Source organism: Sycon ciliatum, chromosome 4 (assembly GCF_964019385.1).
Source record: "Sycon ciliatum chromosome 4, ocSycCili1.1, whole genome shotgun sequence".
Classification (NCBI taxonomy): Eukaryota; Metazoa; Porifera; class Calcarea; order Leucosolenida; family Sycettidae; genus Sycon; species Sycon ciliatum.
Window position 1 is genome coordinate 31,451,330 of NC_088646.1, and position 13,655 is coordinate 31,464,984.

Sequence of the window (13,655 nt, forward strand, 5' to 3'; positions counted from 1 at the left end):
CGCCGAAGTCGCAACTTCTAAGTTTATATTTTTTAGTACATGTAAATACACTGTACTGCCTTTAGACACCCAGTACATCGGCATTATTACGCAGTGTTATGCCATACATGTTGTATAAAGGGATCACTGGCTAATACTTTGAAACATTGTGTGGCAGAAATGTGACTTAGAAGTATGTGTGACTCAGCCCTCCGGACCCAATGAACAGTGCTATGGCAACTTACCGGTACAGGTGAAATATCGTTCCCAATACACGAGGAAAGTGCAATCTCGTCTGTCCTTCATCCCAAAACAGAAGGCCGTCCTTAATCTGGAACGAGGCAATCACTCTCAACCGGATGGTCACTTCAAAATAAGTCTCGCCAGTCTGCCGGTGGTCGTATCGAGTAGACTCTACTACCAGCACAAGGCAGCAGTCTTTCCACTCACTGCACTGCACTGCAGTACAACTACAAGTCAAGTCCAAAAGGAGCCGCCTGCGTCCGCAGACTCACGCTGCACAGCACGTAGACGTGGACGTGTTCAGTCCACGTACGTCAGTCACACGACAGCCCGCCGAAAAAAAATACGGTCGGGCTGAAAAATGTACGGTCGGTCGGGTGAGTCGAACCACAGACTTTTTTCAATGTGGCCTTACTAGTGTTTTTACACCATGTACAGCTGTATCTGTTGCTGTGTGGTATTATTTCAAAGTGGGACTTGTTGGTTGTAACATATGTTTCATGATTGTTGCTCAACTGTGCTGTTACCAACATGACATTGATTATCAGCAATGCCATTTGTACTCGCAACGTCTTGGCCATGGGTAGTACATGTATATCTAGAGTGGGGTTGTGTCATGGGTAGTACGTATGTATATCTAGACTAGAGTGGGGTTGTGTCATGGGTAGTACGTATGTATATCTAGACTAGAGTGGGGTTGTGTCATGGGTAGTACATGTATATCTAGAGTGGGGTTGTGTCATGGGTAGTACGTATGTATATCTAGAGTGGGGTTGTGTTGTAAAGTTTCTCCCTTTAGAACTCCCTCAAACTTGTGCATTATTGAAGTCAAGTCTGTGTATCCTATTGCTTTTTTTATGGTGGGGCACAGGTTATGCGCTAGAGCCCGCCAACTAAACCAGGTTTTGAACAATCAGAAGAGTATTTATACAGTATTTATACAGTATTTTCCTTGGCTCACCATCTGACTACTTACTTCTTTCTGGAGTTGTAATTCACTAATTTTCAATGAGGCTTTTCGTTTCCGATCGACACTGTAACTTTTTTTATGTTATTTCCCATGTGTTTAGGTTCAGTGGTCTTGTCTCCAGTGGCTGTGTGTTCTGCTGCAAGAGCCCAGCACCATTGCAGTTGTACTGGCTGCGTTCGATGACCATGGGCATGACCATGACCATGGTGACAATGTCTGGCGATTAGCTCTGGATTACTTACGTGATGAGAGCCTTGGCTCCATTGTGAGGAAACAGGTATGGTGGGCTGGTTATGGACTTTGTGGCTTGTTTGTGCTCCATCTGTACAGGAATGTTACACTACTCCACCGTCCTGGATAAGATTGCAGTGCAGTGTTTTTGTTCCAGAAATCGTATAGAAAAGTTTTTATGATGCTTGAAACCATCAGAAACAGCCTCTATGTCGCTCTATCCATCCATCTCTCTCTCTCTCTCTCTCTCTCTCTCTCTCTCTCTCTCTCTCTCTCTCTCTCTCTCTCTCTATCTATCTATCTATCTACCCCTTATCTATCTTTTTTTCTCTCTATATATCTCAGGCATGCTTGGTATTGATTCAACTCACTCATCGGCACACGCTTTCTGCCTTGTCGTCAGTCTGCCAGCAGACTTCACAGTCATCGCGGGTACAGGTAAGCCGTCTTGTGCCAAATCCACACTGCACTGGACTTGCACACTGATCAGTGCTGTTATCTCCATGTGAATGAAGAAACTTGTGTTCAACAAAATTTAATACTACCTCCGACAAGCGAAACTTGGCGTGTTTTTCGTTGTTTTTTTTTGTTCGTTCGTACCACAACTTCACAAGGTGCGAGGTACTACCTACTAACTTGTAGCTCGATGCCACCGGGTGCAGGAAGCCAAGCGACGAGCTGGTGAGTGGCACATGGCTCAGACTTTGTCAGAGGTAGGTTTGCTAAGGCAGACCAGTCTCTCGTGTACCAGCACAACGATGCGTGTTTCCATTCTGCGAAGGAGAATCGTCGTGCTTTCGCGTTTCAATGCAAGACCAAGGAGTTCTCTCTCTCCACGTGGTGAATCAGCCAGCACAGAGTTCAGACGTCTATGTCAACAACCTAGTGTCTTTCATTAGCCATCAGAGCGATGCGTCTCTGGTGGCTAACGAAATCCGCCAGGAATTGCTGCCGGCAATTTTGGACTGTTAGCGAGAATACCCGACAAAAGGTTGGGAGTCCAGACGCGTGTGGAGGTGTTGCACAATTCTTACTACGGCATCCTGGAAAGTGGGGGCGGAAATGACTACCCTCGACATCGTGCCTCGATCACAGCAAACATGCGGGACATCGAGATTTCCAGAGCTATCACAGCAGAGGTACTTGCTGCAACTGAATCCGCTCTTGTCGCATTTTCGTCTCACTACAGGGACAATTCCTCTCCACAATAAGCTGCGATCCCCGAATCAGCAGAGAATTATTCAGACTGACTGGTGTCTCTAATGATTATGTCCTTGTTGAGCAATACAAAGTTAGTTGTATTGTGGTGAATCAATGATTATTTTCGAATGTAAAGTGTGAGTTATTTCGAGTAACCTGAAGTAAAAAAACACGCCAAGTTTCGCTTGTCGGAGGTAGTAGGTTCACTGCTTTGAAGGAGTTTGACTAGAAGATTCCTGATTCTGGTAGATGCCAGCCTTGTCATGATTCATGAATCCAAACATCTGCAGCAGGCGCGTGCCCCGTATGGGTTCCTGGGTGCCCGGAACCCCCCTTTTTTTCGCTCAAAATGCAGGATTTTGCTTCATTTTTTGAAAATTTTCCCGGGGAGGTCCCCCGGAAACCCCCCTTGAAGGGCACCGGCGCACGCGCCTGTGCAGCAGTGCCCGTGTTATATCTGGAGTATGTGTAAATGGGTTGTTTTCCAACGACAGTGTTTCTGCAAGGGCACTCCGTAGGATCATCAGGAGCCTGGGGTTTTACTGTAACCAGATGTGCATCTGTCTGCCTCGTGCTTTTGACTCTGTGTGTGTGTGTGCGTGTGTGTGTGTGTGTGTGTGTGTGTGTGTGTGTTTGGCTGTAGAACCTGTGCACTGTGCCGGGGCTGTTAGCCTGGTTGTCCGCCAAGACGGTGAAGTTCTTCCCATGGCTGCACGATGCCTTCGTACAGTGTTCTCCTATGGGTTGCGGCAGTGTTAGTGAGGGTGGCGGTGACAACAGTGTCAGTGGCGACTGTAGCAATGTGAAGTGCAATGTGGACGCATGGCTAGGCTGCCTGTGTCCGTTGCTACACAACTTGCTGTCGCTGTCGTGTGCACCGGTGGCAGAGCAGTTGATGCAGCACAATGTGCTCAGCGCAATCCTGAGGTAAATCACAGCTCGCGGCCGGGCATTCATTTAGGACTTGATTGGAATGTGTCAGGCCTGCGTGAATGCAGGCTAGACTGAATAGGCGACGAGGAGACAATAACTTTATTAAGGCGATAAATAGTATAAGCGAAGCGGACATTACGAAATGATCAATGAGAATACTTCGAAGTACATGTTTGTTAAAATTGATGTTCCTAATCGATTTTCTTGAGACTAGCATCGGGGAAAACTCGTCTCACAATAGAAGCTATGTGGAGAAACAAACTACTTATACGTCTATAGGATAGTGGGAAGTATACAAGGTGAGGGGTGAAAAAAACTAAAGTGGGAGAGAAGACGAAAGAAAGAAGAAAAAGAAAAGATGTGAGAGTGTTCCAACGGTGTGAGCTACTACAAAAAGTGAGTGAAATGAAGGCGTGGAAGCAGGTGAATGCGATAGAGTGAGGAACTGTGAGGTGTGGGTGCATGCGAATGAATACGTGTGTGAATGCTTGGTGAAGAGTCTCAGTTTTGTGACATTTTCTTTCTGAATGCATAGAATCTATGCATTAAAAAAAATTGTTAATGCATAGATTCTATGCATTCAGAAAGAAAATGATTAGGATTGATTAGGATTGTGTTTACGGATGAAAACAGCTTCTAATACCTCTTTAAGTTCACGAAACCTACGAGCACGGCACAAAACAGTGAAGCATGAATCGTCATACACTGAGCGGCATTGGCTACTTGAGGTGTTTCTTAATTGCTGACCCTTTTGTTGTCCTCTCACCTTCAGTCCAGTCATCTTCATCTTGCTTTTCCAGCTCACTTTCTTCATCACTGCTCACACCTTTCTCATCCTCTTCTTCTTCCATATCGTCCTCTGCACCCGACGACAATCCTACGCTACTGCTCGCTGCAAGTCCATGTCCGGTTGTAGATGTCATTATCACCGCACGAGTCATGCTTCTTGTTACTGGTTTCTGTACCTGTGCTTGGCCATTTCCTGCAATCACATGTACCTGTGTACTTGTAGTAGGTTCAACCGGTACTAGAATAGTGTGGTTCTGAGATAGTTGTGCAACAGGCAACTGTTTGCGGGGACGGCCTCGTCCAGGTCGCTGGGCTCTGGCTGCATCTGACAATAGGTACAATGGTACATGTTGTTTGACGCGTGCGTTCAGGTGCTGAAGGGTTCTTCCTACATATCGGCTATCACAATGCCGACATTCGAAATGATAGATTACATGGCTGATTAGTTGGGTAGGAAGAACATCCTTCTTCACCGTGAACGCACAGGCCGTAGTAAAGACTGTTGTCAATGCTGTGGCAAAATAAGTTTGACCACAGTCCTAACGGCGCGGGCCACAATCAAGAGTTGCGTGATCTTCTCTTCTGTAATGGGCTTGCCATCCACTAGGATCTTATCACGGGGAAGGAGACACTTCACACCCTGTGAACGGAGCTGCTTGTACTTCGGCAGGAGACTTCGACGGGCCTCTCGCTGTTGCATAGTTAGATCGTGGTTTACGTAAACTGGGTTCGTACCATGCTTCAAGCCAAAGCGCGCATCCATCAATTTGGCCTTGGTGGTGGCTGTCATCTTGGCGCAGCGCGGATCAGCCTTGGTCGATCACCTCCTGGTCATCCGAGGCAGTCTGCTGCAGTGAAGGTTGATGTATCTATGTCCGGAACAAGTGATGCCGGCACATCTACTAGCGTCTCCTCAGTGTGCTCCCCTATGCCTGAAATAATGACATTGTCCCGTATCTGCAGTTGCATGCACTCTTCCTCAACCACTTGGCGTACGGTAGACACGGTGTCATGGGACACGTGGCAAGACACCGCAGAATGAGTACGGGTACTCATATCCTCTGTCAGGGGTTGTACGGTGCTGGCCAGTTCCGTCTTTTCGCGCTCCAACTCGTTCACTCTGGCCTTGAGATCCTTCACCTCTTTGCTCAAATTGTCAACATTGCATGTCAATACTGCCAGTCTCTCGTCCAAAAGTTCCGACATACACACCTTAAAATCAGCGAGTATATCTGGGGCCACAGCGGCCTTGGCAGAAAAGGTGGAACCTATAGCACCGGTCGGACCAACAGACCTAACTAGAAAACATAGTCACCAAATCTCGCAGGAGCAGTGCGGATCCGGCCTGATCGACGCACTAATACTGGAGGAGCAACAGGAGGAGGTAGAGGTGATACGGCAACAGGCGGCGACAACGGAGGCGGACTCGGCACAGAGTCATCAGCACCATGTGGCACAACAGGAGCAAAGTCATTAGCTGACAAAATCACTGGGTCGGGGAGATCATTGACAGACGACGGTAAGGTAACTGGGCACGATGAAGTAACTGGCTTCAAGCGATTGAAGTGAACAGTACGTTCAACTCCATTGGGCAATAACGTGTATGATGTTGGACCCTGAGCACGCACAATAGTATGTGGACCAGACTGCTCATTCCTTTTTCCACTTGATCTGTTGCACTCGGTACCGCCGTCTTTGCATTCACCGTTTTTCCTTTTAAACTAGCCAATTTGTCATTGCATTCCGAAATACGTAGAACAACCGTATCTCCGTATTCTTCCTCTTGTTTTTTGATTTTTCTATCCTGTGATTTCGATGATTCAAAATCATTGATCAAAGTTGCGAACGACTCGTACAGGGATTCACACTTCGTTTCGGTGGCGTTGAAGGTTACACAAAAGGCACTTATCTTTTCCAACTTTGGCGTGCCGTCAGTCAGCAGCCTGTCGGCTTCCACAACCCGTTGTTGCGTGACGACCCGGTGAGCCTCGAGTAGCTTTCGTTTTGTCTTGGCAGAGCCACTCACAGATTCCGATGACTCCGACATGGCAGCTGTGACCTAGTACCTACATGTACATGTAGGCCGGGTTTCGGCACCAAAAACATCGTGAAGCATCGTCCCTCTAATGATCTCGCCCCATATCGGGGCAAGCGAGACTCAGACAATCACAACACTCGCAATAAGGTGACTTGGTTTACATAATTTTCTTACATGACACGTGATCGTTGCCGGGGCCATGGCCAATAGGCGATCTTCCAGCCGCGGGCATAATCAGGCCATCAGGACCGTTTGACGTCATTTCGGGAGTTTCAGGACCGTTTGACGTCATGCCGGGAATGTCAGGACCGGTTGACGTCATTTCGAGAATAATTTGTCGACCTTCGACCTTTCGACCTTTGACCTTGCTTCGCGATGTAAGAAATCAAATCAAGCACGCTCTGTCTGTCATGATGGCTGAATCTTGCCCTTGCCTGCAGCCCTCGGGCCTATGGCCCTTGGGCTGCAGGCTCGGGCAATATTCAGCCATCATGACCTCCTGAGCGTGCTTGATTACATACATTTAATAGACTGAATAGACTGAAAATATTACCAGAAACTTGATGAAGACGCCATATGTACACACAAGTGCATGGCGGTACGGTGCGCACTGCGGAATAGCTGGTTGTGCATGCTCTAAATTAGTATGTACTATGGAACAGCTCGCAGTAGTAGCATCACAAATTTGGAGCTCCGAAATGAACACAATGCCATGCATGATAACTGGATCATTGAATATTCGCGATAGCTTCGCGACATAGGTATACCGGAGATGCCAGCAGCAGACTTTCCACTCGACCTCAAATCGTCGGGAGAACTTTCGTATGTTGTCCCTTCATCCACCCACTGCATGTATGCAGTGGGTGGATGAAGGGACAGCGTAGTTACCGGTGCGCATGCAATGATCTGATCAATGTATATATGTCTCTATCCCTTCATCTACCTAGGTATTGACTGTGTTGTTCTGCTGTACATGTACTACTAAGGCCGTCATCACACCACGTTCTCCGACTCCCGTTTACGTCTACGTCTATGGTGAAAAAAACCCAAAACGGGTGGTCGTGTCATCAGACAGGCATAGTTCTTGACGCGTACACGCAGTCAGGTTTTTGGAGAAATTTAGACGCACGTACATCGAAGTACAGGGTCGCTCGGAAAAAGGCTGGGGGAGATACGCACGTTCATAAAAAAAAGTCGTATACCCCCCTCTCCATACCACGTCTACGTCTCCCGTTTCCTCTGCTCCCGTTTTCACCCCGTATACGGATCATCATGACAACCGACCAAAAACTCCTTACGTGGACGTAGACGCAGCGCTTTGTACCATGGTGTGATGACAGCCTTAAGTAATACATGCACCAATAATGCATTTCTTTCTAGGATTGATGAAGTCTAAGTCACTGTTTTACTCTTCTCTCTCTCTCTCTCTCTCTCTCTCTCTCTCTCTCTCCCCCCCCCCCCCCCATGTTTCCTCGGTGTCTTTGCATGGCTCTAGCTTGAGCCATGTTCGTGTTCCGTGCAATGAACATTATCTTGACCTGCTTTTTGTTTGTTTGTTCTTGCTGCTCTTGTTGGTCTTGTTGTTCATTTTCTGGTCATCATTGTCTCCGTCGTCATCTTGGGCGTGTATGGGCTGTCATCAGCACATGTTGCTGCACACTAGCTAGCCTGACGCTGCGCCAGTCCTGCTGTTATCTGCTGAGTGCTGTGCTGGGCGCTTCCAGTGTTGCACGATCATGGGCAGTGTCAGCAGACGGCCCGCCATTGCTTCGTCTTGTGGCGTGTCTTGGTAAGTCGACTACTAATTGCATCGTGTGGGTGTGTCTCAGTGGTGTTTTGTTTTGTCCGGTTTTGTCAAAGGATTCGTTCTAGGTAGGGGGTGGCCAGCTCTGTCTGGCTCGCTTTACTGGATTCTAGACTGTATCACTTCAGGCTCAACTCGCATTGCAAACTTCCTTGTGTTTCCAACTAACTAGCGAAAGAAGACTGGCCGAAAGGAAAAGCACCATGGTATATAACACAGCAGGGCAACATAAAGGCACAGCAGGCCGAGCAGGGCGGCATAAAAGGCACATGTGAAACCAGAGACCCGGACTCGTCGACACATGCAAATGAGGGCCGCTCTATCGCCTGACATGAATGCGTACAAAGAGAGCATAAGCAGACAGGTTTGTCATGAACTAAGATGCCGACGCGCATGACCGTAACACAGCACGACAATGAACATGACAGCCAGACTACTCCAGACATGAATGCAGGAAACCAGTACACGTGACCATGCGTGCACAGGGGGGGGGGGATTTTAGCATACCACACTTCAAAATTTCTGTCCACTAATTGACTGCCCTCTGTTGTAGTGTGTAGTTGATTTGGCATGACAGCTATGTTAACACATGAGCAGGGCATTCTCTTTGTCACTGTGAACCGTCACCAAGAGGCATTGTATTCAATATACGTTCACGATTGTAGCCCGAAATGTGCGTGTTGAAGTAGACTAGGTGTTATGTCCTACTTTTCCTTAACGCGCACTAAAGTCTTCACTCGCCCCTTTGTTCTTGTGCACTGTTGCCTTTTTGTCCTCTCACCCCATCTGTCAACTCGCACCTTACTTGTCAGGTTAGCATCTTTTGGTGTGCCTTTGTAGGCTTGCGCTAGATACATTCTGTATTCTACACTGTGTTCTTTTCAACTCAAATACTGGGGCCATCCTGACGGCTTCTTTTTCGCTTCTCTGCTGAGGAAAGACTAAGATCTCTCTATCTCTCTTTCTCTCTCTTTCTCTCTCTTTCTTTCTCTCTTTCTCTTACTCTCTCTCTATCTATCTCTATCTCTATCTCTCTCTCTCTCTCTCTCTCTCTCTCTCTCTCTATCTCTGTATCTCTCTCTCTCTCTCTCTCTCTCTCTCTCTCTCTCTCTCTCTCTCTCTCTCTCGCTCTCTCTCTCTCTCGCTCTATCTCTGTCTCTCTCTATCTCTCTATCTCTCTCTCTATCTCTCTCTCTCTATCTCTCTCTCTCTCTCTCTCTCTCTCTCTCTCTCTCTCTCTCTCTCTCTCTCTCTCTTTTGCCAGAATTGTTTCTGTGTGGAAGTACCTGTATGCTTTTGCAGTGTGTTCTGTGACTCTCTCCTTTTTCTTGTAGAGGTTGAGCTTTGGATGCTTGCCTGTCATTGCTGCCCTATCCAGATGGTTCCACTCCTGCGGCCATAGCTCTGGTTGTTTCTGACATCATTGGACACTTCTTTGCACTGCCAGCGTCGACGGAGGCGCAACAGGCTCGTATGACTGTTTCCACCTTCCTCTGTCAGTCTTGGACAACATTCTCATGTGCGTATCAGTAGCTAGGTGATCAGGCTACGACGTATACCTTTCTGAAAATGTAGCCATTAATACGCTACTGCATTTCAGGAGCACATATTCTTGTATATTTGTTTTGAAAGGGCTCGTGTTGTACATGCTGGCCCGATCTGCTGATGTGAGTATTGTGCTCTGGCAGTGCATTGTTCTGTTTTTGTGCCCTTTATCTTTGATTTTTCTGCTTCTCATTCCAATATGTTTGCAAATACTTTCCTCTCTTGTTTTGCACCTGCAGGCTGGTGCCGGCGCTTTCTGTCCAGTGAATCTGAAGAGGAGAAGATGTCTGCCCTGGTCTTGCTCAGCAGTCTCTTGTCACATGCTCACACAGAAAATAGGCAAGAGTCTGGTCCAGTGTCGGCACTTCTTCAGCTTCTCGAGTCTGAACAGGATGAGAGCACCGAGAGTGGCAGCGGTAGTCCACCTTGTCGGACTATCTCATTCGCCACACCGCCAGCAACAACAGAAGTAACAACTGGAGCTCCACATGGCGATAGTGTGTCCAGTATTGCTCATCAGAGCCAGCAGCACCAGCAGCAGCACAACCTGTGCTCACGCTGTCTGGTCATGTTCCTGATAGAGACAAGTGAGTTGTGTGCAACATCAGGGAAGCGGCTGCCGAGCGCTGCAAGTTCTGGCCATGCTCTGCTGATATCTTTGCTTGCTCTATCACCCCTAGCCAGACAGCAAGCTGTGAAAGGTATGGAATCATTGTGTCAGGTTTTTCCCTAGTATTCATCATTCACACCAGAATCACTCATTATCTTACTCCACTGATGAACTCTGCCAGAGCAAAACAGCTGTCTAGAGGGTTTGCAATATTAATACCTCAATGGAATTGTCGGCCAAGAGTGTAGTATGGAGTAGTGGTGTGACTAACATTTTCCATATGCTGCGTCTTTTACCCTTCAGGAATTGTGTGTTGCTCCCTACATGGGAGCTCGTGCTTTTCCTGCTGACTTGAATTCTCACTTGACTGACTCACGACTGCCATCCAGAGCATACGAGAAGTCCATCGAACCGTCCACTCGGCAAACCTGCAAGAATTCAATTGAGAATTCAAGTCGGCAGGAAAAGCGCGAGCTCCCATATATGTGTTGCTCCCATGTCCCCAAGTATCGCCAAAGTCACACCAACCTCTTCTTCACTTTTATCCTTCAGTGGTGGAATTTTAAAAAAAATTAAAAATTAAACCTTGTATAGAATGGCACTTTATGGCAGGCATGTTTTTTCTTTTCTTTTTTCTTCACAGCTGGCTTCATTGGCAAGTTGTTGTCTAGGGTGGAGGAGTGTGTGCAGCAACTGTCAGCAGTAGCACTCAAGGTGAACTTGTCAGCTACAGAACGCAGGGCGGTGAGTGTTGTGTCACTGAGAGACAGTGCATGAAAGTTTGCTGCCTGTTGTATACTCTATACTAACCATACTTGTGCTGCACCAACATAACTACACAATCACATGTGTGTATGCATTGCAGTACTAGTATAATGAGTGGGACGGGTCTTGAAAGCGGCCCTTGATTCGAGGCCACCTCCTCTAGCCTACAGTAACTTTAGCTACCCTATCTGAAGATGAACACTGGCTGCTGCTGCTAGTGATGGGCCAGAGACAAGCTTTGTTAGGGTGTTTGTTCAAGTATGTTTGTTATTTTGTCATGAGAAATTATGATTCTCTTTCTCTCTCAGCTTGAAGGATCGACTGTGTCCGTCTGCCAAACTGCCTTGCGACTTCTGCAGAATGTTGTGTATCAAGACAGTAATGCAAAGGTGAGTTTCTCTCCGGCCCAGCATTTCCGGGCATTGCCTTTCTTTATTCCACCCACGCTGCTACCATGTTTGTCATTGCTCTCGCTGCTGAGTAGATCCAATACCCAGTAATCTAGGGTTCATGCGGGAAGGAAAGGGGAGCTGTGTCTCCACGCAGGGCCCAGTACCCAGTAGCATAGATCACATGTGCCACACTGAAATGAAAGATAGCGGAGCTGTACCTAAGGACCATTCTGTATTCCATCGGCCAGTTAGGCGCCGGTCACACATGCAGGCGGCGACACCGCTTTTGCGGCTGCCTCCAACACGCTGGCAGTGGGCGCTTTTGTGGCTCTTTTCTGCCGGCGGTCACACATGCAAAGGCTTTGGTACGCACGCAGCTTCACGGGTCTCCACAGGTGTCGTAAAACTTTTCTCTGAAAAAGACTGTAGCCTCAAAATTCCTTTCCTGCGCTGGTATGGATCGCAGAAACGCCCAGAATCGCCGACTACGTCGTGACCAGCGACTGCGGAGAGCTATGGAGATTGCCTCAATATTCATGTTGTTCAATTTCTCTTCGTTTGAATCTTGCGGAAGCTCCTTGAGCATCGGTGGACGCCTGAGTCGAGTCCCATGTCGGATGGTTGACCTCGAAATAGAGGGAGAGGAGCAGTTGCTCTTGGTCAGCAGTCCACTTCATGACGAGAGATGAAAAACTAATTTTTCCAAGATCCAAGAGATCCAACAACGACAACGCCGCAAAAGTTGCACTACCGCTTTTGTGTTTCGCCACCAATTTTTTGGTTGTGGCGCTTTTGAGATTGCCGCCGTGGCGCCAGGCGCAGTATCCATGGTGATCCGGGGATATCCCAACTTTTGTGGTGCAGCTTTGGTGGTGTCGCAAAAGCGCCATGCATGTGTGACCGGCGCCTAATGCAGTACTGTAGTGCAGTGTATGGCTATTGCTCACTAGTAACACTGTGCTGGCGTGTTTTTCTTTGTGTGCGTGTGCATACGCGTATGTGCTCATCTGCACACTTTGTGTATTTGTGTTGTCCAGCTACTGCTGGTGACTGGGCACATAGCTGTGTCTATCCACCGCCTATGGTGCTGGTCACTTCAACACGAAGTTCTGATGCTGGCCATGACTGGCTTCCTTTTGTCCTTTACATCTAACTGCTCTCAAGGTACTTGTGCGTCTCTCTGTCTACAAGTGTGTGTGTGGGGGGGGGGGGGGTACGTGTGTGTATGTGTATGTGTGTGTGTATGGTGTGTGTGTGTGTGTGTGTGTGTGCGGTCCCATATGGTGCAGTGGTATGTGCAGTCGATTTCCAATCGAGAGGTTGCGGGTTCAATTCCCGACGATTATGGTCGCGCACGTCTTTCTTCTCTTTCTCGGACTCTTCCTGACTTTCCTTTCATTCTCCTGGGTGGTTACCAACAGCCAGTGTATGCCGGAGTATGTGGTGTGGTGTGGTGTGTGTGTGTAGAAAAAAAAAATGGAAAAATGAAAAATAGGGATTCACTGGCCAGAAAAAGTCACTTCAAACAGCTGTGTGGTGGATACCAGGCTAAAAATAGTGGCGGTCAATTCATCAGCCTTGCAAGCTGTTGAATGGTGTAATCCCAGCACAAGTTGCTATGTCTAACATAGCTGTTCGCTATCATCGCTTCCGCGATGGGCATGTCTGAGGTCTGAGGTGTGTGTGTGTGCGCGTGTGCATGTGTGCATGTGTGATTATTCTTTCTAAACCAATATGAGAGTGTGCTAGGAACTTCTGCCGTACCATTCACTCAGCTGCATCCGGGTATGTGAACTCTTAACTCTCCCTAGTTGAAAGAGCTCATACAGAGCAACTAACGTGCAGAACATTAGTCCTTCCAAGCTTCAAAGCCCGAGAGGACCAGGGTTTCACTTTGAAGTCATGATAACTTAATGAAATCTTCCATCTGGCTGAAGCCCATCTTCACTTCCAGCTGAAAGTAAGGATTTCAGAATTGGAAAGTAAGGTCAGACAAGCTACTCCAATGCACAGACTTTTTTTCCAATAAGGAAGTGCCACATGCACTTGTCATTTCAATAGTTTGTGTAGACTAGAAATCGGCAGACCAAACAGTGGCATTGATTAGCTTACCGTGGTGTCTTGTTTAAAGCCCGTCTCACATAGAAGCCTGTTTT

The 13,655-nt window shown here is 47.6% G+C and overlaps 1 protein-coding gene across 1 annotated transcript in view; it reads left to right on the top strand.

Annotated features, from left to right (window-relative positions):
- Positions 1-13,655, top strand: part of LOC135815640 (uncharacterized) — a 47,919-nt gene that overhangs the window by 29,524 nt on the left and 4,740 nt on the right. Inside the window, exons 29-37 of the mRNA XM_065328961.1 lie at positions 1,293-1,469; positions 1,769-1,861; positions 3,267-3,550; positions 8,027-8,172; positions 9,566-9,706; positions 9,972-10,433; positions 10,986-11,086; positions 11,416-11,496; positions 12,537-12,663. Of these exons, the coding sequence (XP_065185033.1) occupies positions 1,293-1,469; positions 1,769-1,861; positions 3,267-3,550; positions 8,027-8,172; positions 9,566-9,706; positions 9,972-10,433; positions 10,986-11,086; positions 11,416-11,496; positions 12,537-12,663 (1,612 nt within the window). The remainder of the gene's footprint in view (positions 1-1,292; positions 1,470-1,768; positions 1,862-3,266; positions 3,551-8,026; positions 8,173-9,565; positions 9,707-9,971; positions 10,434-10,985; positions 11,087-11,415; positions 11,497-12,536; positions 12,664-13,655) is intronic.